This window comes from Falco naumanni, chromosome 4 (assembly GCF_017639655.2).
Source record: "Falco naumanni isolate bFalNau1 chromosome 4, bFalNau1.pat, whole genome shotgun sequence".
Classification (NCBI taxonomy): Eukaryota; Metazoa; Chordata; class Aves; order Falconiformes; family Falconidae; genus Falco; species Falco naumanni.
The window spans coordinates 20475465-20498867 of NC_054057.1; the positions used below are offsets into that span (position 1 = coordinate 20475465).

A 23403-nucleotide genomic window follows, 5' to 3' on the forward strand; every position below is an offset into this window, starting at 1 on the left:
AAGGGGAGCTACAGAAGCAGGGGCTGCAGCATAGTAGGGAATATAAGGAGCGTCAGTGGGTAGATACAGCAAAATCTAACCCTTCGTCTTTTTTTTTTCAATTGTGTGCTGACTCCTACACAGAGATTTGACAGATACAGCTGGCTTATTGCCTCGGTAGTCTTGCACTAATTGACTGCTGGTTTAGATACTGGAGCCTCTAACCAGTTGTTAAACTCTGAGTAGGCACGTTGCTAACATGCCAGCGAGAGTGTTTGGGGGAGGAGAAAGCTGCTGGGTGCATGCCTCCTCGGTTTGACTCCCCGCGCCGGGAGATGTGTGAGGTTGGATGTGCGTGCTGTCACAGGCAGATATTCAGGGGCAGCTAAGAGAGAGCTCGAGCACTCTGCTTCCACGGCGGGAGAGCGAGGCTGCTGCTGAAAGTACAAGCTGGCAGGATCATGACAGAACCAAGCAGCAGAAAGGAAGGATTTAAAAAATGCCGGAGTGCTACTTTCAGCATCGATGGCTATAGCTTTACAATTGGTGAGCCTGATTTAATTTCTCTTATTTCCTTCGTTGTCTCTCTTCTTTCCTCTCTGTCTTTGCAGCAGCAGTAAGTGCAGGTAAGAGACTGCTTTTGACAACTGCCTTTTGCCAATATATACCTTTGAAATGTATAGATACCCTGCAACTTTTGTCTGGGTTGGTTTTCCATTCTGCTGTCTGTATTTTCTTCTGCCCAAGAAACTTGCCTTGATACACAGCTGCTCTAAATCCTTTTGCTGACTTTTGGCATGAGCTCACTGAGACTTTTACAGAACTTTTGTTTTTGAACCTTATCTCAGGAAAGCTTGGGCTTCAGGATTGCAGGTTGCCGACTTGCTAGCTGTATTTCCTTCCGATGAGCCCAGAACACGAAGCCAAGGCTCCCAAGGGTTGTTTCCAATATTTCTTTGTTTACTTAGCCAGTGTTTCCAAATTCTGTAACCTTTTGCCATTTCTCAGTTTGTGTAAAGACGTATGTAACTGTTCTTGTTGCCTCTCAAACACAAAAAGCAAAATTGCTGGGGCAGGGAAAGATGCAAGGAGAGATTAGGATTTTTAGGACTGGTTGGTGTAGCTGTTTGAAGAGTGCAGTTTATTGTTTGTGTTCACTGTTTAGGGAAAAGTAGGGCTTCTTAAAGCGACAGGTGTATACGTGTTTTTCCAAGAGACCTGCTGTGCAAAAAGTTAAAAGCTGAGCAGACCAGTCTGCTATAACTGTGTATCTCCTTAAGCTGCATTATATAAATCCCTATAGGTCTTAGAAACAAAGCAAGCTTACATCCCATTTTAATGGTTAGATGAAATTTAAGTTAAAATTTATGGAGAACATACTTGTAATAATCAGTCGATACAAATTCCCCTTAAATACCTTTAAGATGACAGAGATGTTACTTCCTTGCAGCTGTGAAATCAGGAAAGTTTTTCCTGAGCTGTACTAGTGTAATTGGGTCACAGTTTTATCTAATAATAAACAAGATTTTTATTGGTGTGGGAGGAGTTACCTGTTTATTCCTCTGCTTTATGGAAAACTTGTTTTGCAAACATTAACATCATGAAACACAAAACTTGCTGAAAAAAAAATTGGAGATGGAAATGTAAGTTTCATTAAAATATCTTCAATTTTTTTTTCTCTAAAGGCAAGGGGGTAGCCCCTCCACAGATTAAGTTGCCACATGCTCACTTTTGAACTCCCTATCTTAATCTCTCCCCCTCTCAGCATTGTTACTAGTCCTGATATTTCATCAGTTTGTGTCAGTCTGGAGGACAAACATTTCCCTTTTGAGCCTAGGCACATTATCTGAAGATGCTGAACATTTATAACTGTGCCTGATTATTTTTTTCTGTTTGTGAACAAACCAACAGGATTGCTGTTTTTGTTGCTCTGCTGTCTTTATTGCTATTCATGTTCACAAAACAACTAGGCCAAATTTTAGTTCAAATGACTCAGGTTTAGGATTGCAGCTTTTTCTGCTTCCTAGGACAGTTGTTGCATAGGAGTTCCTGTGCTATTTTCTTCTATTTGGTGCACACAACCAGTATTGATTCTGTGATCTGTGCATTATATAACACTTATTTTTATGTCTGGGCGAGTGTGCAATGGATTGACTCACATAACCATGAAAACTCTGTAAACGTGCTACCTAGTATTACCAGCACTGTGTGGTAGACAGATCTGCATGATTGATGTACTTGTTAATCTTTATACTGAAGAAAATGAACGTGCCCAAAAGATTCCACAGCAACATTAACGTGTCAGGGATGGGCTTCAACTTCTTTATTCCATCAGATGAGACTTCTGTGTAGGTATCTAGTCTGGGATATCCAGAAGTTCTTGGGAAATGCTGAGCTACTGCATCTGCTGCTGAAGTGTCAGCTGGGAGAGAAGGGTGATACCCTTGAAGAACAGAGTAGTACCAGGTTGCGACATAGGAGTTTCCCTTTGGGTGCAAAAGAGAATATTTTGCAGTGATTTACCCTTATACTAACTGCTAAGAAAGGGTGATCTTCACAGTGTTTTGAAAAATGATCACTTGCAATGAGACTTAATGAAAATTTTAATGAAAAGACTGGGGTCTAACATCAGACGTGGGAGGATGTGGGCATGGAAGAAGGCTGGTGCAGGAAGAGCTGCTTGCTGATGGCTTGCAGTGTTAGACAGCCTCGTGTCTCTGGAGACGGTCAACAGCTGTTCACACAGCAATGCAACCTAGAGCACCTTCTCACCTCCTTTAATTTTCACCTTGGTTACTTATGGTGCTAGTGGTGGGAAGGAGAGCTGTGGAAACTGTGCTTCCCAAGGACTTCACAGATCCCTGTGGAAGAAGGGCATGTGCCGTAACAGAAAGGCAAATATATGCCAATATTCAATAGCTTTTTTCTGTGCGAGGAAACAAGGCAGTTGCAAATCCCTTTCCTCCATATACCAACCTTTTGCCAGAGACCCTGAGGAAGGCTGAGTTGTGCTGCTCTCTGCCCACTGAGGATTTCTGTGTGGGTTTAGATATTCTGCTTTTACAGACTTTTTGCACTGGCAGTGTGATGTAAAGGGACTATAGCGGAGCCACAGTGTGAGCCATTTAGTGGGACCATTCAACACAGGAATCATGCAATTTATTTTGCTCTAGAAAGTTCGATGCGTCTCAGGTGAAGACTTCAAGATCTTTATTTGCCATGGTCTATGTCAGCAAATTTCAGAGTCCATGAAGTTATGTATACACAAGTTACTGTATTTGAGCTGTCGCGTAACGTTGGCTGAATTTTCCTCCACTAAAAGTAAAACATAACAGAACGTCACCCAAGTTTAAAGGAAAGTAAGTAAAGAGTTAAGGCCTATTTTTCTTTTTCTTTTTTTGTTCTGCACCTTGTCTCATTGCTCCTGTGCAAATGAAAAGCTATTGAATCAGAACACCAGTGTGTTGTTTACTGACTTTGCTGCTGTAATTGACTAAAGGTGCAAGACAGAGAAGCATCCACTGTCTTTAAAGCTGGGAAAATGGTAAACACAAACATTAAGAAGAAAATAGTTTCTTTCTGCATTTATCACCTTCCTATGACTAAGACCTAACTTAATTAAAGCTCCCACTCTCTGCTTTTCATATCTAGAAGCACCTGGCAACACTGTTTTGTCCCGTCCAACTTATCTTACAAATTTATTTTTATAGATTAGAATGAAATGAAGTGCTGCGGAGTTCTGCTGTAACTCAGGCGTTACTGGGGAGGAGAGACGTGGCACTGAAACACTTAGTTGAGCTCACAGTAGTTGTTTCTAAATCTTGCTGGAAGGTTTCTTTAGGAGGACACTGTCTCCATTTTGCATGCAAAAGCTCTCCCAGCAGTTATAACGGAAGATCCAAGTTTTGCTTGGTGGTGCTGCTGGGCCCTATTTTGAAATAATTCTTTTAAAATAATGCTTTAACAATTCTTTAATGCTGCTGGAGTTTCTCATCTTGCAGTTCACTACTTTGAAACCCATTGCAACATCTCTTTCAACATCACAGGCGGAACAGCCAAAGGAGTTCTTGCTGCTTGTCCCTCTGACAGATCACTTCAGAAATCCCTTCTTTGTTTTGGTCAAAGAAAAGGTGGCATGTGCACTGTGTTGGTCTGAGTTGGGGTGGGGAAGGTTGGAATCAAACTAAATACTGAACTCAGCTTTATCAGGATGAGGAAGAATACCTTCAGCTCTTTCATGTGCTTAACTTCTAAAGAAAATGCTGCTGCAGATTTCCTGTCATTCTTTCTTGAAAGGTTGTCCATTAGGAGCAGAACAGACAGGAATGGGGGTTTTAAGTTATTCTAGAAAGAAACTGGAGACATATCAACATTTTCATTTTTGTACTGCATTTTGACCAGAGAACTGTGTACATTGCTATAATGTAAATTAACTGTTTTGTTCTTGTGTATTGATTTTCAGCCTTATTGGAGTTTGTCATTCACCTGAGGGCAATGGCACCTTTGCAAACACACACAAGAGGCATTTTTCAGCAGAAGACACCTGTAGGCCCACATGCAGTCCATGTTCACGGAGATTTACTTTTAATTCTGCCTTTAGTTGCCAATAACAAAAATGTCGTTCTGACTGAAAGCACGCTGTAATTACAAGGTGCTGACAAATCTCTCGCTAATTCTGCACATGCGTCACTCATAGCCTTCCTTCTAAAGAGGTCTGGGAGAAATGTCTGTCTGTGGGGTCAGTCCGCTTTTGAGGAGGCATCTCTGCCTGCACACGAACAGTGTCCCTGGCAAAAAGGTTCAAGGGGAATGCACAGCCACCACTCCTGCTGTGGGCTACAGCCTCTCCTTGTCTCTGTGCCTGAACTCTATAATTTTCTTTGTTATGACATAATATAAAAGACTTAAAAAACAATGAAACCCCAAAACTTTGCTTCCCCCCTCCCTTCCCTCCTCTGACAGACCTTACTGAGAAGATATTTTCTCAATAAGGGCTGATAGAAGGCACTGATGATTTCTGTGTAAACAGTGGAACGCTGTTGTTTGAAATCTAGGAACTGGGAAATCTCAGTTTATTAATATAATACAAATACTAAGCTTGCAATAGGACATGAGATTTTAAATGTAATTTAAGGAAGTCTGATGTAGTTATAATAGACTACAAAGACTTTAAATCTCTTCTAACTTAGGCCTACCCCCAACAAATTCACCTAAAGAAAGCTGTCAGCAAATAGATGTGTTATTTATTTAGAAATAAAGCTCTAAAGGTAGGAGAGGTTTTCTGCTCCCTCCATTGCAAAGCTGTGTTTTAAGCTTCAAACCAGTCTGGTCTCTGTCTGCTCTTCCTGAAAATATACCTGAAAGGAGTCTGCGTAGTTGGGATGCATATGGGTGAGAGACGCAGATGCCTCTGTGTGGGGTGCACAGTCTCTGCCAGTGATGGGCACCAGTAATGCCTGCTGTTGGTACCGAACCTGTAGCTGCTCCTGTAAGGGGTGGAGGTGGCAATTTCTGTGGCACCCACAGGGTCTCAATATTGCACTGACATCTTTGATGTTGCAGGAGTGGACCGCTGTAAGCTAATTAAATGATCTTTAAAAAGACTGCAGTTGCAGTTCTTGCGTGGCAAAATGCCTAGCGGTTTTTCATGGAGCTTTGCCCATTTGCCTCTGGATGTTCTACCTTATCACTGCTACCTGCTGCTCACAGCCATGCTCTGCTGCCTGTTATCTTGGCATCCAGAAACACAGCGAGTGTCTGGGGCTGTCCCCTTCTCTGTCAGAGTTGTTCTGAGTGAGAGGTTACCACGCAGGGTTGCACACCAGCCAGGTACATCAGCAGCTCAAAAGGATCAGATTCACATTGCAGGTCCCTGTGGCAGGGTCACATCAAAAGTGCTATTTTTTCTTCCTCCTCTTGGATTTATTTCTCAGGGAAGCTGTGAACAGTAAAACTTTTGCAGCATGTTTTGATGTGAGTGAACTGGCATCCCTGTTCTCTGAAGCTGAGTACATGGGAAAATAACCTCCAGAGCCCTGGGTGAGGGGACATGTTAATGGATAAACTCGTTGTCATCATTGTTGGGAAGTGCACCTTTAATTCACATGGCATTTTATTTGTTTATTTTCATTTTTTTAAGGTTGGCAAATTACATATGTCCAGGTCTTGGTGCTCGGTCACCTCTGAATGTAGCTTTAGGACTAATGTCACCAAACGGCCTAAACCCTTCAATGTGTTGGGAAGAAGATTCACTAATGGGAAGTAACTATGAAAGCTGGGCTTGTAGGGCAACAGAGCCCTCTTCACAAGGTGCAAATAGGGTGGAAGGTGGAGACACCTGGCTGGAGACGGGGACTCATGTTCCCTTTGTGCCAGATCCCAGACCCACCATGCTGTTTGTCCCCCTGTTCATCTTCTGTGAGGGAAGGAAGCACAGTCAGTTCTCTTCTAGAGACAACAAATAATTGTTGCTGCCTTCCACAATGGTCCCCATCTTACCATGGTGAGGAGGAGTGTTGCCCCTGTTTATGTTTTCTGTCTGGTCTTTGGCCAACTACTCTTGCTCCCAGTGCCTTCTGAATTGATGCAGCAAGATTAATTGCAAATTTCAGAATTTCTAACCTCCCAAAGCTAAAAAGAAATAAACAGGCATGAACTCTTCTGTGTCTTTTGAGCTGTGCTTTAGGCAGACAGCCAGGCCTGTTCCTGAGCAGGCAGGCTCTGAGTGGGAGCAGCCTTCCCTCACTCACAGCCCCAGCCGGCTCCCTCTCCTGTGTTGAAAGCCCAAGGTCTGCATCCTCCTTCTCGTACTGTTGCTGTGAGGACCAGAGTCTAGGAGCTTCCAAACCTAATTGCCTTTGGGGATTTGGATTTCTGCTGCCGATCTTCTATTTTAAACCTTTGTGCTGTACTAGTTAATCTATTTTCCTGATGTAGTGTAAATGCAAGCTCGTTCTTCTGAGTTCTGTAGCTCTGCGTGAGAAAGAAAGCAAAAGGCTCCTGGATGTATCCCGCACTTATTTGTGTACTAGTGTAAATCAGGTGAAGGGGCAGGCTTCTGGCCAGCGGTAAATCTGCATTGCCCCACTGCAGCTGGGAGAACACGTATCCCTTGCTCATTTAAGTCATTGCAGCTGGGAGAACTGCAGTGACTTAAATGAGCAAGGGATATCTGTCCTGGGCAGACTTTTCCAGTTAAAGTCAATGCTGCCGTAGCATAGAGAAGAAGCTGCCCTACATACAAGGCAGGCAAGTCATGCAGCTTTTCCACAGCTCGCTTCCAAGACTTCATTGAGATTATGCTGATATGGTTTTGCTCCCCACTTCTCCCTGCTTGGTGGCAGCTTGTATCTAACAATCCTGCTGAAGCTCGATCCTAGATTTCTTTTAGCTAGAACTTGAAATTTTCAGGCCTGGGAACTTAACCCTCATGGCTACATCGCTAGCCTCGCGCTACAGCTGTGTGCAAAGTTGGAAGCATGGTGTGGGGAAAGGTGTAGCAATTACTGAACAGATGCACTTAATGAGGTCTCTACTGGCTTCCCAGCTGGCGAGCTGAGTCGTGTGCTGGGACAATGTGACAGCAGTTGCTCGGGTTGTTGTGTGACATCACATCCTCCCCCTTGTTGTCATAGCAGCTGCAATCAGCCCCCTGACAATTTCCCTCAGGAAGGTTGCAGACGTCACCTCCCACCAATAAATAAATGACAGTGCATGGTGTTTAGTCTCTTGCTGCTGCGCGACGCTATGTCTTATTTCTGTTGATTTAGTGATCTAGTGCCCTTTCTAACTACCCCGCCACCCCCGCCCTTCTCACAGTGATGCGGAGTGAGAAGACTTGTCAAATTTATTAGGAAAGGGGAGAGGGCAGATGACTTGCTCAGCCAGTACCACTTAATTCAGTTTCAACTCAAAGTGCCTCTTCTACATTCAGTAGATTTACAGCCAGTTTATACTCATCAGAGGTGAGGATTAGGATCACTGTTTGGATTCAGGTCGTGTGTCCTTTCTCTCGTAATAATACTTATTAGGAGTGATAGCTTTCCAAAATCAGATTTTATTAATTTCTTTCCTGTGTACCTGGGTAGCTGAAGTCCTTGTGGTTCCCCCATGTGGCATGCCGATAGCGTTTTAGGGACAGAATTTTTCATGTTTTGTTTTGTTGTTGTTGTTTTTTTTTTTCTTTCCATTTCTGTAGCTTGTACTCTTGAATTCCATTAATTAATCTAATGCCCAAAAGTTGCACCAGTGGTTTCCTTCTTATGCCTTATGCTTTTCCTTCTTTTATTTTGTGCTTCATGAATGCCAGTGTGATTTAGTTTGAAATCATCTCAACTAAAAACTAAGCTTGCTTGTCTAGTCCCACCGCACAGCTAAGTACATCCAGAAAATTTCCAGGGATTTTTTTATTGCTAGTTCAAGTAGAGCAAGTTATTAAACCACTTTGGAAATAGCCTTAAAGTAAAATAGACTTAAAGTAAAAGTTATAAATATGTTAACTTTCTCTGAAACTACTTAGAGCAAAATATTCCTCTGCTTGGAATACTGAGCCTGAGTTTTGGTTTTTTTGTGATCCCTATAGATAAAGATGAAAGATTTACACATACCCAGTAGATACCCTTAAGAAAACCTAAAAGGAGATTTTCATTCAGGCCATGATTCTGCTATTGGATATGCACATGAAACCTCACCAAAGTCTTGGGATTTTTCAAACAAGTGGTCCTCAGTTAGTTGCAGGCTGAGGAGCTCTGTTGCATGGTGATAAAAGTGCACTCCGTGATTAAATGACAGAGATTGGTGTTTTTATCAAATACCAAATGGCCACAGTTGCGATTGTAACACTAGGAAGTGAGCAAAGAAGGAAAATGCATGGAGAAAAAGGACTCTTAAATTTATAGCTGCTACTGTCAGCTATGCTCCCAATGCAGACTGTTGTTTTTTTCTCCCATTAAAAATGGCATTTTGCAGGATTGGATGTTTTATATGCTTCTGTGCGTGAAGTGAATAGCAGAATACTAAGACCATTTGGTTTATACTGATTTCTGCTCCCCACCCCTCCCCAAGCTGTGATTATTACCAGACATGTATACTGTTAATTAATATTTCCCTTGAAATCTACTCGGTAAATGGGAACTTTAGGATGTTCAGACTTCTTTATTTGCCCTTATTTGGTGGTACTGTACCATATTTTATTAGCCTACAGGAGGGATACAGTCTTTTCTCCCAGCTGCTGGCCCTTGATTTAAAGACACTCTATGTTCTTTCTGCCTAGGACATTATCATAACTGAGAATTATGGATCTTGCAGGCCAAATTATGTTCTGACTCTTGTGCCACCCTGGTAATTCAAAACATAATTTGACCTGCAGTGTGTATTATTTTTCTTTAAACTGCCATATGTGCAAATCTAAGAAATCTCTGGCAAAGGTGTGGGTTTTTTCCTTGCTAAAACCTGGAATATTAATATAGAACTTGATAATCAAAGCCGATTTCAATCTGAGTCCTAGGGAGGGTGATCTAAATACTTCATGTACTGTGTATATGGTGTATAGTAAAAAAAAAAAAAGTATTGAATGTCTATTTAACTGTTATGGAGCACAAGAGACTGTAGTAGATTCTATTGCTGCTCCTAGGAATGTAAATAATTTTCCAGCATTAATTTACGGAATCTCATTTCACAATGCCTCAAATAACAAAGGCAGTGGGATTTTGCAGAACCTCAGCTGTTGGCTAACTCTGCTGTTACAAAAATCAGTGGGTATCTTTAGAAAGTCCAGAGCAGGTCACTGTGCTAGTTTTGAAAGTTCCTTTGCAGGTGAAGAGTTAATTTCTTTCTGGTAACCTCCACACTTAAATAGAATTCCAGCAGGAAATACCTAAGACCTATGACGGCTGCTAACCTTAGCTTTTAGTTGTCTGTTTTTCATAAATTATGCAGCATATATAGATCAACTGATAATGAGCATCTTGCTTCACTTGAATGGAATGAATTCTGAGTTTTCACAAGCATAATTCAAGGTAGATTTGAACTGAAAGTGTTTAATGACATTTGGGTACATGTTTCTTCTGCAAAAATGATTGATTTTTCCACGCTGTGACTTTTTGATTGTGACAGAGGTGGATATTAAGGCAGTTGTTTTACCTCTTCTCCCTATTAAACACAGATAGAAACAATTACATGGAAACCTCCTGCCTCACAGCGCAGAGCCAGAGCATGCAGTGGTGGTGCCTGGCATACTGGAATGATGATTATCCTAGAACCTGGTTGAACAGGAGGTGTAACAGCTCCTCCGTGACCACGGTTTGTAGCTCACTTTGCTGCAGAGAGCAGATGCCGATTGCCATTAACTTTAATTCATCTGGCTGTAAAGTTGAGTCCTTCCCTCTTGGCTGGCCCTGCTGCAGGAACAACCTCAGGGAGAGACACAGGACAAACAGGTGGAGGAACCCTGACGATGACTGCTGTTTAAAATGCCACCTGGGAGTCATCACAGCAGCCGGGGGTAATCAGGGGATCCTGGCTGTTGCTAAGTGTTGCACAAGAGTTTCACTTGGACAGGCTGAAGCTGTGTCTTGAATGTGGATCCACATCAGCTGGTGTTAAGATTCTGTCACTAAGCAAATGCCTCAACTATCAATCCAGTCTGCTAATGCTCCTCAGCATTCCTCCATTCCCAAAGTGTCAACAGGTTGTTATTACAATTGTTAGGGGGCTTCATGATATTATTCCTGTCTCCATGGCTAATGCTTAAGGCTTCATTGTTCTTGAGTCAAGGGAAGTGTGAGTACTGAGAATGGCAATTACAGCGCTGCTGATAATTTGGATCCACTTGTTCCTGGAAGGTGCTTCTGTCAGCTTGACAACATGATCAGAGTAAATTTTCCTTCCTGGCAGAATATGTTTATTCTTTACTGATGTTTGCTGCCTTATGTTCCAGTCTAATGCTTCCTGTTAATTAGAATTGATTGTGCCATTTAAGTGAAGTGGCATTTTTGAAGTGAAATTCTACATGACAACTTGTCATTTACTCTCTGATTGTGTTTGCCTACTTGCCCTCTGAAGCAGCAATGATAATTTGAGCCTTCTGTTTTATTAGCTGTCATTTACAGTAACAATTTACGTGCATAATTATTTTTCTCTAGCTCGGCACTGATACTTAAATGAAACCTCTGGGATGTGTTCCCAGCTGGTTGTGTGTTTATGTGATGTATTCAGTCACTTGCATTTGATCTCTCTCATGTTGTTTGTGGCAAGCAAGTTTTGTGTCCTTTTGGGAAGCTTTTAGCTTTGATTATTTCAGTGTTTATTAAGCACTAATCTGTTCAGATGCTTTGGATAAGCCTTCCCAGAGAACGCCTGTATCTTTAGGTCCCTAAGCCAAGATGCAAAGGATTTGGCCTTGGAGCACTTTGGGGAATTTTGCCTGTAACTGCATAGACGCTGTTAGAAACATCTGTTTGAATTAGGAAGAAGAGCATGTTTCCATGTTGGTGAAAGGAGCGTTACACTTGAAGGAGAGGGGCGAAGATTTTAGACTGGGAGTTGCACATCTTTCCCCAGCCTCTGTGGTCTTCTAAACCCTTTAGCAGTATGATGCCCAAGCCCTGCCACTTGCTGGCACTGCTGCTAACCAAGAGGAGGGGATGGAGTTTTTTGGTATTGAGAGTCTTTCAAAGGAGCCTGGAGGAGGAAAGAAGAGAAGACAGGACATGCTTTGGGTGGCAAAATGTCTCTTGATAGCTTTGCTAAGACTGATTCGTGTTTCTAAAGAAATGATACTACCTTATAGACCTAGAACTCCTAAATCCAAATGACGCAAGTTGGAAAATGCATTGGGAATTTGTGAAAAGAAGGGAGCAAATACCTGAATGCTTTTGTAATTGTGAAATAGGCCTCTAGTCAAGCTTACTGCTCCAGAATGAAGCACAGCAAAAACTTTGGACACACAAAAATGAATCTTATGCTACAAAATTATTTTTAATTTCACTCAAAATATTCCTTTTCAATTTTAAGATATTTTGATGTAATTAGTGGATTTATCATATCCAGTAATCTGCCTATGCAGATGGCACGTGCTGTGTTTGTCATCATAGCTACAAAATATTTATTTGTTCTTGTTTGCAGTAAGCTGATTATTGAAGTCACTGAACAGCATTCGAATGGCTGAGACATTTGTGACTGTTATATGAAGTCATATTTGGTACCTTTGGGCACTCAAAAAGGAACAAAGAACAAAACCTTTTGAAATTGTGTGCTGTTACTATCAGATTATATCTGATAGCTAAAAAGAAATAGTTTTTGTAATATTTTGAATTTTCTTTTATCTCGCATCACCTTTGAGTCTCTATAAGATCTGTACTTGTATACATAATTTCTTATTTGTTAAACTGCTATAAACTGCAGGAGTGATTAGCACTGGAAGGTGAAGTCATCTCTTAGTATGGCTGCTGAAGAACAAAGCAGCAGCAGTTCCAAAACTTGTTAAAAAAAATAGCAGTGAGGAGCAAGAATAGTTAAAGAAGATAGGATTAAGGATTTAGCCTATATTTCTTGTGCAGTCCAAATCCTTAACAATATTGGTGATAAGAGAAAGGAATTCAAAATCATGCCCATTATTTAATGTTTGGAAATGAAGCTGTTATTTTGCATAACAATAACGCTTTTTAAATGAAAGGAGCACTTGCTCCAGTCCATTGTGACTGGAGGGCCGTGTGCCACAATGCTTACAGGTGAGGTGTCTAATCTGGTGATTTTGCTTGCCCTTGGAATCAGTGACCTAAAGCCGCCGACAGTTGTTGGTATTATTCTCTTTTTCTCCAATCCTTTGCCAATGTAATTCATGCCGTCGTAAGGCATTCTTTGATGACAGAGATTTTGGGACACAGATGAACAAAGCAATAAGTGGAAAATAAATCAGACATAGTTGGAGAAGATGGCAGATATTCACAGAAGTGTTAAGGATAAAACGGTCAGGATGAAGCATGGACTTTATGTGCCAGCTAGGTTACAAAACATGCAGTTGGACTTCCCCAGTGAAACACTGTTTTAAAAACCAAAAGCGACAAAAAACCAAACCAAACAAACTGAAGGGAAAAGTTAAAGATGATAGTGTTAAATATTTTAAAAAACACAGCACGTGAGAAGATGCTGTGAAGTACGGCAGAACTAAAGAAAATCAGTGAAAGCGGGTACTAAATGAGAAAGTGTTTTGAGCTCGGTCATGTATTTCTATGTGATTAGTCCCATTACAATAAATGAGAGTACTTACTACTTCAAGAGCTGCCGAATTGCACTTGTTTGTAATGGTAACTTTTAAAATATAAAACGTATTTTTCTTCAGGAGCTCAGTCATGCAGCTCCTTGCTATGCCTAATGTGTTTATGAAGTAGTGTTTTCATGGATTTTGAGAGCACTTTGTTGCCAGTACCTTTCAGTGATACGAGCAGATGCTTCCATTGAGGTATCCACATGCTTGTCATGCCTCCCACCTCTTCCTGGGATACATGTGAGAAAATAAGAGAGTGGTCATCTCAGAACTGCTCGGTAAAACATAGTCAGACTCTTTCCTTTGCAGAGAGCTACTGCTGTAAGACCTTTTCAAGGAGCATGAGTTTAACCTGCTCTGCATTGGATCCACACCATCACATGTATTGAGGCAGAAGGTCTTATACGGTTGTTGTATAGCTCCTCAAAGGTACTTATACCTTCTGCTGTGCACTTGTAGGGCCAGCAGATAGCTCCTGCTGCACAGAGACACCACAGCTGGTTTGCCCAGATGAGCAGATGGCCACCTCCTGACTTCTGAGCACAAAGCCCTAAATTATATCCTATTTTCAACCAGAAAACTGAGTGTTTGTTGTGTTGCTCAGACTCTGTGTTCACCGTGTCCTGCTGCCCTTGGAGCTGCTGAAATGGTACTGGCTTTAGAAAGAACTAACAGATATTTTTTTTCCCTGTACAGAATCAGGGATGTGCTTTACAAAAACAAGGTGTCTGTCGGGAGATGGAGCATCTATTGATGCTTAGTTTAGTCTGCACAGTACCTGCAATGGAGTCACTTACAGTACTTGCCCAGGGACTTCACCAAAGGTATATATTCAAGCACCTGCAGAGGAATGAAGGCAGTGGGTTGATTAGCATTGATAATATGCAGCTGTGGCCTTGCCTTGAAGGCAGTGGGTTGGTTGATATGGATGATGTGCAGCTGTAGCTCGTTCCCACTAAGTGGTTAAATAGCCCTAAGGGTTGTGGGAGAGTTGGTTGATGGAGGAGGAGCAGTGTGGTCTGACCTCTGGAGGAAGGAGAAACAGCATGCATGGACATGTGGAATCTGACCTATGGTAAAAGCCTTGTTGCAGCCTAATAGCTTGTTTGTGCTGCAACAAGCACTGTGTGATAAATGCTCTGATCCAGGCTTTGGACCTTTCCTCCTTTTATCACAGGTTGACAGCAACTGGATGTGAAACTTGGTGAATCTACTCAAGATATTAATTTTAAAGTTATGCAGTATTAAGATAAAATGCCCCTCTTTAAAGCGGGAAGGCAGCTTTGGGGGAAGAGTACCCGTTAGAATGGTCACTACTTTTATGGGTATTGGTAGTTTATGTGAAGTAATAAGGATAATGCTGGCAAATATTCCCAGTTGTGTTTTTCATGTCAGAAGTGCTTAATGGTTTGGCTGTACTTGCTTCAAAGTGGAGATTTAAAACAAGGAGTTAAGAAAGAATTTTTTATTGTAAAACACACAGCAACTTTGTGTGAGTAAATCCTTTTGCATCATGACCAGAAACCAGTTGCTGCAAAGGTGACTCTTCTCAGAGCTACCAGCAGGCAGGTACTCACAAGCAGATTGCTAAGAGCAGAGAACTGGGGAGTAGCACTTGGCTTCTAGATGCACTAGAAGCTTTAGTTATTGACCTGAATTTCAATTGCTTGAAACAATTATATCAGATGGGATCGTGTCACCAGTCCACCTTTGCTGCAGGCTGGTAGAAGGCAGACAAGCTGAAAAGGAAAGACTCACATGATGGTGCTCCTAACATCTGCACCGGTGGCTTATGAAGTGGTGTAGCGTTACTGTATGGTTGACTTGCTGTGTCACCTATTAATGAGAAGTTTATTTACCAGGATTATCTTTCTTGGCTTTTTGCACATGCTGTTCTCTATCTGTGAGAAACCCTTCCTGTCTGTGCCACCTGGCAGGTAGACCAGAGCTTAGGTTTTGCTAATTAAAGATCAGGTTTGATCGCAAATCCTGGCCTGCTCTCTGAAGCACAAGCACATAAGCACAGCATCTTTTTGTATCCTGGGCTTAAGGTTATGCAGGGCAGGGTGCTCTGTTACTGCAGCCACTCAGAATGGAGTCCTGAAATAGGTCTAAAAGTCCTTTATATCTGATCCCATGCTGCTTGTGAAATTAGGGTGCATGCACTGGTGCCAAAGTGTACATATGGGAAAGGATTTTATTCTTTCATTGAAAAGAACAGCAAAAAGTTCTGCTGATTTCAGTTGGACTGAGGCTTGGATTTGCACAGAAATGCATTGGCATTGCATTTAGAGGGAAAAGCAAGGCATCACCTTCTCTAGTTAGAAGGGTCTATGACAGTCTTTTGAAAGTATCATGGGTAATGGACAAAGTTTGTGTAGTGTGTCCCTCTTCCCTACAAGTGGGAGGAGGGCTGTGACAAAGGACAAGTGACAGTAGCTGTATGGCACCCAGAGCAGCACAAGCAGCGTGCTGTTCACATTCAACCTCCTGTTCCTGCGACAGTGCACAGAAGAGGGAGAAAGGGAGGCTTCTCTGATGATTAAAACTGAGTTGCTGAACAGTTAAGGGGAGGCATTTATGGTGAAGCCTTTCAAAAAAAGAGGTTGTAATGCTCCTTCTCTCACATGCAGGTTGAGCCACCGAGGATGAGTCTTTTGTGGCCTGCTGTCTGTGCAAACCTGCCAGTGTTGGTAGATGAAAAAGCAGTGAAGTGCAGGGCATTTCCAATCAGAACAACCACTGATGTACTTGAGCTGTGAATCTGCTCTGCTGTGTGGCACATGCCATGGTCATCTGTCCAGGATTCCTGTGATGAAAAGAGCTAGTGGGTCTGTCTGCCTCTGCTTGTCTTTCTGTCAGCATGCAGCTGAAGTGATGATGTTTTGGAGAAAGAAAGGAATTTCCAAGGCCTCGTTTTAAATAAGCATGTTTGCATTTGTGTGAATTTATGGAAGCAGGGGGGAGGTAAAGGAACTATGCAGCGATTATACACAGATTTAGCAGAGGTATAAAGGACCAAAGGTATAAGGAGGGCAGCGAGGACCTGTTATTTGAGGAAACTCCAAATAGAAGAGAGGGTTCCTTGAAAAGGCACCGTTTACACTTGCTTGCCTTCCTTGCTACCCCGTTGGCTCCTTGACTTTTTGTATTTCATGGAGAAGTGTTAGAAGTGACATGTAGGGAAAGAGGAATGGGTAAAATTCCATATTAGTAAGTAGATGTAAGTGTCCTCCAAGGGAAAGGCGGAACAAGGTGTGGGCTTCCTGGCATACACTTCCTCAAGTGCTGTCTAGGTGTGTTCCAGGTCACCTCTGGGCTTGGATGATGCCTGAAGTCCCTGCCTGGCAGGGGAGGGAGGGAGAGCAGGCGCCAGAGGAACTTCCTCAGGAGTCCCACTCACAGCCAGAGGGCTAAACCTGGATCCCTCTGGGATTGTAGCCTGAAATAGAAGGGCAAAGGAAATGGTGCATAATTGGTCCCTATTGAAAACAATGAGATTGTTGCCTTGTAAAATCAAATATTTTGTGAATGAAGCTTCCAGGGACTGCATGTTTTGGAGTTCCTTTTAAAGTGAGCTCTCCTAGGAGCTGGTAATCAAGCCGGAGCCCACAGCATGTTTCTATTCTCTGCTGTGTATGACCTGTCCATGCATGGGAAGATACCTGATGGAAACCTGAGTGGACAGAGTGATGATCCCAGGGGTGCATACAGCTTAAAAATTAAGATGGGACACTGGAAAGGAAAAGATGCAAAACACAGGAAATAGTGAGTTAATCTCTTGAGGAGAGAGAAAAATCAGAAATGCCTGTTTCTTCTGTCATCTCTGGCTCTTTCTGATACAAACTCAACTGGTGTCAGAGGGAATGGGTCCTCTTTTCTATTTGCCTTTTGGAATAGACCCAGTGAGAGAAAATGTGGGTATAGCCTACTACTGGAAATGCTGGTTTGTTCTGCAGTTAAGCATGTCAGCCATACCTCCCAGTACCCAAAAGTCACTTATATGTGGTCCTAGCTAATGATCAACACTTTTTTTTTTAGGCAGGAAAAATAGCACTAATTAATAGCAATAGCAGCTCAGCATTTATCCACTGTACTCATTGTAGCACAGAATGATTTTAGTGACTTTAATAATTTCTTATTCCTTTAGCCAGATATAATCAGCTATGTCAGCCATTTTCCTTATTGCATAGCATCTTTGTTAGTAAACAGACTACCTGAAATGTTTGGCTTTATGGACTGCCACAGAACGCAGTCCAGTCTGTGGAGTACTGCAATCTTTGCATGGGGTGAGGATGAAAGGATATGTCCTAACCACCTAATATATCTAGAAGAAACAATGTAGAGGAAGATCACAAAACACTTCTGTGCTCTGAGCTCCCAGGGAAGCCTGTGCTCAGTGTAGCTTGCAGATATGTCGAAAGGTGAAAGCACACAAAACCAGAGTGGTTAAGGTTGGAAGGGACCTCTGGAGGTCATCCTACCCCGTCATCCTATCCAATCTCCCTGCTCAAGCAGGGCCACCTAGACCCAGGATTGCCAAGGACCATGTGCAGATGGCTTTTGAGCATCTCCAAGGATGGAGGCTCCACTACCTCCCTGGGCAACCTGTGCCAGTGCTTGGTCACCCTCGCAGTAAAAAAGTGTTTCCTGATGTTCAGAGGGAGTCTTCTGTGTCAGCGTGTGCACGTTACCTCTGGCCCTGTCACTGGGCACCACTGAAAAGAGCCTGGCTCCATCCTCTTTACACCCTCTCCAGCCACGAAACCTACCATGGTGTTGGGCAATGCACTGGAGGCAGGGCTGCTGGGCAGGAGGTGTACACATCTGGGCTGTAACTGCTGTTGAGGAAAGCAATCCAATACCGTGTGAGCTCTCGTTGTGTCTCGTGGCACACATCGGGCAGTTATCATTACAGGGGTTTATTACAGGACAGTTGAAAACAATCCAGGGCGATGAGGAGTAAAAGGCAAATGCAAAGTACAGTGGTTTGTTGGTTTTATGTTTTGGTTTTTTTCCCCTTTGAATGTTTCACTACCACAGTAGCCTAAGATACCTTTGCTATGGATACAAAGGCTCTAGCTCTCTTAGTTCTTCAGAAACAACTTGTTTACAGTCTGACTGTGCCAAGATCATAAAAGGGTGCTCTTGTTGATGGCTATGAGAAAAGTTCCTCTCTGTCTTTATAACGGATGACATTTGCGAAAGCTCCTAATGATGTGGGAGCTGAGGCTCTGCTTTTAGGTGTGACACAAGCACCACTTCAGGACTTAGGTCTCAGTGATCTTTAAAAGTAGGACTTGTGTTCCCAAAGCATTACCTGCTTTGGTATCTCAGTACTGATGCAGAGCAATGGCTGCATCAATCTTTTATTTCCAGGTAACAGCAATGCCTGTTCAGCTGAGCGAAGATGCCATTGTATCACTATCTAAGTACCTGTTGATGAAGTGCTCTGTGCATTTCCCCCGTGCTAGAGGGTGGTTTGATTTGCTGCATCACACCATTTTATGACCGAGCTGTCGTATCGGGGCTGGCAAGTACATGTGGCTGGGAGGGTTTGGTGCTCTGTGACGGTTGTGGACTCAGTTAAAGCCAGTTCTTCTGGCGAATAGGAAAACACAAACCTGACCTGTACCAGAGGCTGGATTTCAGGTCTGGCATTCCTTTAGCTGTGCACAGCTCAATGTTTTTGTGTTTTTATTTATTTTTATATATATCTTCTAAGATTTCTCTAATCTTTGTGGAACAGCAGCTTACGTTCTTTCCTCTTTTTTTTTTTTGGTGTTCAGCAGGGGAATAAAGGTGCCTGTGATAAATTTGCAGGAGGCCTCATTTACTAGTATTAAAAAATTCAAGAGGGTCACACCCACAAGAACTAATTGTCAAACTGTGGTTTACCAATGGAGAGGGGGAAAAAAGTTTCCATGGTAACTCTCTAATGAGCCTACTTTAAAACATTTCCAAGAAGAACTTTTTTTCCAGCAGATTAGACATTGCTGATGTCAAGTGGCTCCTGTGCTGTAGGTATAACATCACATGATATTACTGGTGGTTTTTACACAGCCCAGTTATTTTCAAGGAGAAAACCTCCAACACAATCTGTACAAGCAGCACATGAAACCGGGTCAGGGCAGGATTTCACCTAATTTATAGTGTCCTCATCAGACGTAATCATGTTGGCTTCCTTTATAATCAATGTAGGGAAATAGATTCTTTTAGGGTGTTGTTCATCTGACCTATTTTAGACATCGGTCTCAAGCTGAGCTGAATCATGCCTGAGAAGTGACATTTTCTGTTGACTACAAAGGGAGCCTGGATAACTATACTGCACTTGTTGATATCTAGCTCCGAAGAGATGCCCCCCTCACACCACAGATGCTTTTGCAGTCTAGAAGATATGCTTTTAGGAAAAAAGGTAGGATGTGTAATTATATAGTCTGGAAAAGAGAAAATGAGGGACATGCATGTAATGGTTTTGAAATATGTAAGTAATTTGAAAAGAAGGGAAAAGTGACTGAACTGGACAAAAGGAGTGGGTTAAGCACTTCTAATGATAAGAATTGTGAGACAGTGATGTTTCCCTGGGAAGGTACTGGTTATGTACTTTTTTGTGGAAGCATTCCACAATTTGTTTCATTTCCCAGCACTCTGCAAGTTCCAGCCTTCTACTTTAACAGAGAGGTACTTACTAATATACTTTTTTCCTGTTGTCAAGACAACACATGGTTGTATATCCTCCTTTTGTCTCTCAAGGATGTATTAAAAAAAAAGCAAGCAATTTTTTTTCCTTTTTTTTCCCCCTTCCTTGTAAAAGTTTTTTTTTTTTTTTTTTTTTTTTGAGCAAGGCTTTTTATGGTTTTGGGTGTGAGAGGGGAGGTGACAAGAGACTTTTGGCTGCCTAGAGTACAAGTGTCACACAGTATTTGAACAAAAATAAAAGCTGAAGATAGTTAACATATCAAAAAGCAATAAGAATTGCATGCTTGATATCTACAAACTGAGTGCTTCATGGGACATCAGAGGGAGATTTCACATGGTTCAAAACAATCAGCAATGGTGCTTTAAAAAAAAAAAAGCTAAAAACCTCTCATTCCTCTAGTCCCGTCTATTTGGCAGTGTGATAAGTGTGACAGTGGATGTTCTTACTATGAGTATTGCCCCCCCTCCCTCAACTGGTAGAAGTCAGCCAGACCAAAGTTTCTTCAGCAGTTTGAGGTGTTTCAAGCCACTGATACCATTGGAAGTAGTTCTGCCATTTCTCTCGAACTAGCTGCATGCTTTTGCATCCTCACCACCTGCAGCCACTGCAGATGATGCTGCATCAAGCAGCAGAGTTAGGAATCAACCCTGGATATAATGAGTGTTTTTTCTTTTCTCCCAGTGTCAGGAAGAGCTTGGTGCAGGTTTGAAAATAAATGGAAGGTGAAAGGATAGGACTGCTTCTTTTGAGTGCAATGCTAACTTGTTGATGAGAGCAGGAATTCAGCTGTGTGATGCTTGCTTGTTGACTGCTTTGTGAAACTTCCTTGGTCAGTAGTTGACGTCTTTTGGTAACTTTGCTAAGGGTGAAGTTTAAATATCATTCTGCCAATTACGAAGCATAATTTAGGGAGCAAGTGGTGCTATATCAAAGTGCATTTTGATCTTGCTTTGTTTTCATTAAGGCATCACCTGGAAACTAAAAACATTTGTCATTCTTCTAATGACTTGAGTGTGGTGGAGAGTTTGGACCCGCTTCCTGTGAAATCATTAAAAAGAATCCAACTAATTTGTGTTAGCCTGATCTCTCTTTTCTTCCGTGAATTCATAGATGAAATGGTTAGTATTTGGATTCATTGCAGTGACTACCTGCTATCTGCAGAGCAAGTCATTTGCTAGTGGACTGAGAGGAAATTTAGCAACTGGCATGACAAACGTGGATGCTATTACTCTGCTGTGTGCAGAGCTACTTCAGCCTGTAGTTTTTAGCCTTGCAAATACAGCTGATTTTCTTCTAGGAAGAAAAGATTTTTCTGTTTATAAAAGTGTAAGTTATAAATCCTGTCAGAACTTCTGTTTTTGTCAGCTGAGTTCAGACGTGGTTTTCCTACAGCTTTATTTTCCAGTATGCTTTCCCAAATGGAAGCAGATATGTTCAAAACTGTGAAAATGTATTTTTGGGTTTCGTCATTGTCCTCTATGATTCTTCTATTTGAGCCAGAGTTCCATTGCACAACTTGGTCACGAGATGACAGCATAATGCATAACACATTTCTGCCCATTTTTGCAATACTTAAATTTGCTCAGAGGTTAAAGTCTCAGACTTCTGGATTGTTAGCTCAGAATATATTGTGAGTTGGGTCTAAGTTTTAGTCAATGCAACATAGTTGGTTTTATTTTTTCATGGTGTTTAAGCCCTTAAATGTCTTTTTCTATTCAGGAGTGTTCAGAACCCAACTCTGAGAGCAGAAGGGGGTGAGTGCAAAGTCCAGTAGCATATGTTCTGAAATATTTTGAAATTTATACTGCATAATTTGAGAATTCCTGGCCTTTACCCTTTATGGGTACTTTTCTTGCCTCGTGAGTTTTACAGTCTCTAAAACCTCACAGCTATTCATCAGCATTTTAGAACATCAGACAGGGTAAAGCTTTACGGTCTGGATCCTTCTTGCAAAGGAAACAACATGGTAAGGAGGGAAACCCCTGAAATTGCTACCATATTTTAAAACCTCAGGAGGGTGAATACATGGGAAATTTGAAACTGCTTCCTTAAACAGGGGCCCAGAAACTTTTTGTTCCTCGCCAGTAAATGAGGGGATGCTAGTGAAATTTGAGGAAGAAAGAATCTGTGCAGTAGCTTTGCTTCTGGGACTGTAGCATAGCTTGGTGCTTTGCAAACAGAAACACTTTATGTGCCAAAGGCTATTAAATATGGTATGTGCTGGAATGCTGACTATGGATGCTGCAGATCAGTGGCAGGTTGGGAGTTTTGGAGAGGACTAGTGGAGTTATACAGACACCTTCCGTGGGTGGCTGGTGGACTTTGTGAATGCTTATAAAACTGCATGCACGCTTACCCAGGCTGGCTTCAGGCTTCTAGTTGTGCTATCACCCTGTTGTACCCACGCGAATAAAGCCATATGAAAGCGGCCTAGTTTTAAAAAATCCTACCGTAAAAAATAAGTTTATAAACTTTGATTAAATGGTGTTATTTTGAAAGGGACAAAAGCAGTCTAAAGGCTGATGGGGTTTTAGCTTTTTTGATTCTGAATTAAACCTGTTCAATGTGTACATTAGTGTTCATATACATGCAGAGACCAATCTAAATCCAGGTTGCAGCGTGCTTCACTGAAGTTCATGATTTCTAATGACTTTGCTTGTTCAAATGTCACCATCTGGAACTAGCTCATGTGACTTTTTATATTGAAGGAACAGACTGATTATATTTAGAAATCTGAGACTCTAGATTTTTCTTGTGGTATTACATTATGCTGTCACATCAAATTTCAGTAAGGGGGGGATTTGTGCGGTTTCCATGTAAAACAAAAAGCTACAAAATACACAATGATTACCCAATAAGGTTGTATCACTTGATTCTTTCACAAGAAATCAAAAGAAAGAAAAAATTATTTGCTTGTGTTATGTAAATTGTAAGATTTTCAGCTTTTCTTATTAAACTTTGCTGAAAATTCTGCACCTTAAGGTGTATTTCAAAATGCATTTAAGCTGAGTACATCAGATATGTCTCACTCGAGACTGAAAGGACAGAGCAAGTTCATGTATTTATCAGTTACATCTGCAGTTCTAGTCTGGGAGACTGAATCCTACTGTGGCTGATAATATCTGCAGCTGAAACTGGTGATAGTTCAAGAAACCTTGAAATGGACTGCTTGGAATTGCTTTTTGGAAGTTTTTAAGGGTGTCAAATTTTAAGACTAGATTTCCTCCTGAATTATTGTGCCTACATCCTGGCCTGAATCCAGGGATACTGCTTATGTCATAATTAGGCAGCTTCACAAAAGCCTCGAGATTAAAAGTCCAGTCTACTTTTATGGACCTGAAAAATGATTGCTATTTTTGTCCTCCCCTTAACTATTTTCTTGGGAAGAATGTGACCTTAGGTAACATAGAGGGTTAGGTGGGTGGGAAAGGCCTGCCACTTCCTGGGCTGTGCTGTGGGT

At 41.8% G+C, this 23403-nt stretch overlaps 1 protein-coding gene across 1 annotated transcript in view; it reads left to right on the forward strand.

The window, feature by feature from the left end:
• The first annotated feature begins 230 nt into the window (after nucleotides 1-230).
• Nucleotides 231-23403, forward strand: part of LOC121086477 (calcium/calmodulin-dependent 3',5'-cyclic nucleotide phosphodiesterase 1C-like) — a 295806-nt gene continuing 272633 nt past the window's right edge. The window contains exon 1 of the mRNA XM_040590296.1: nucleotides 231-525. Coding sequence (XP_040446230.1) covers nucleotides 441-525 — 85 coding nt within the window. The 5' untranslated portion in view covers nucleotides 231-440. The remainder of the gene's footprint in view (nucleotides 526-23403) is intronic.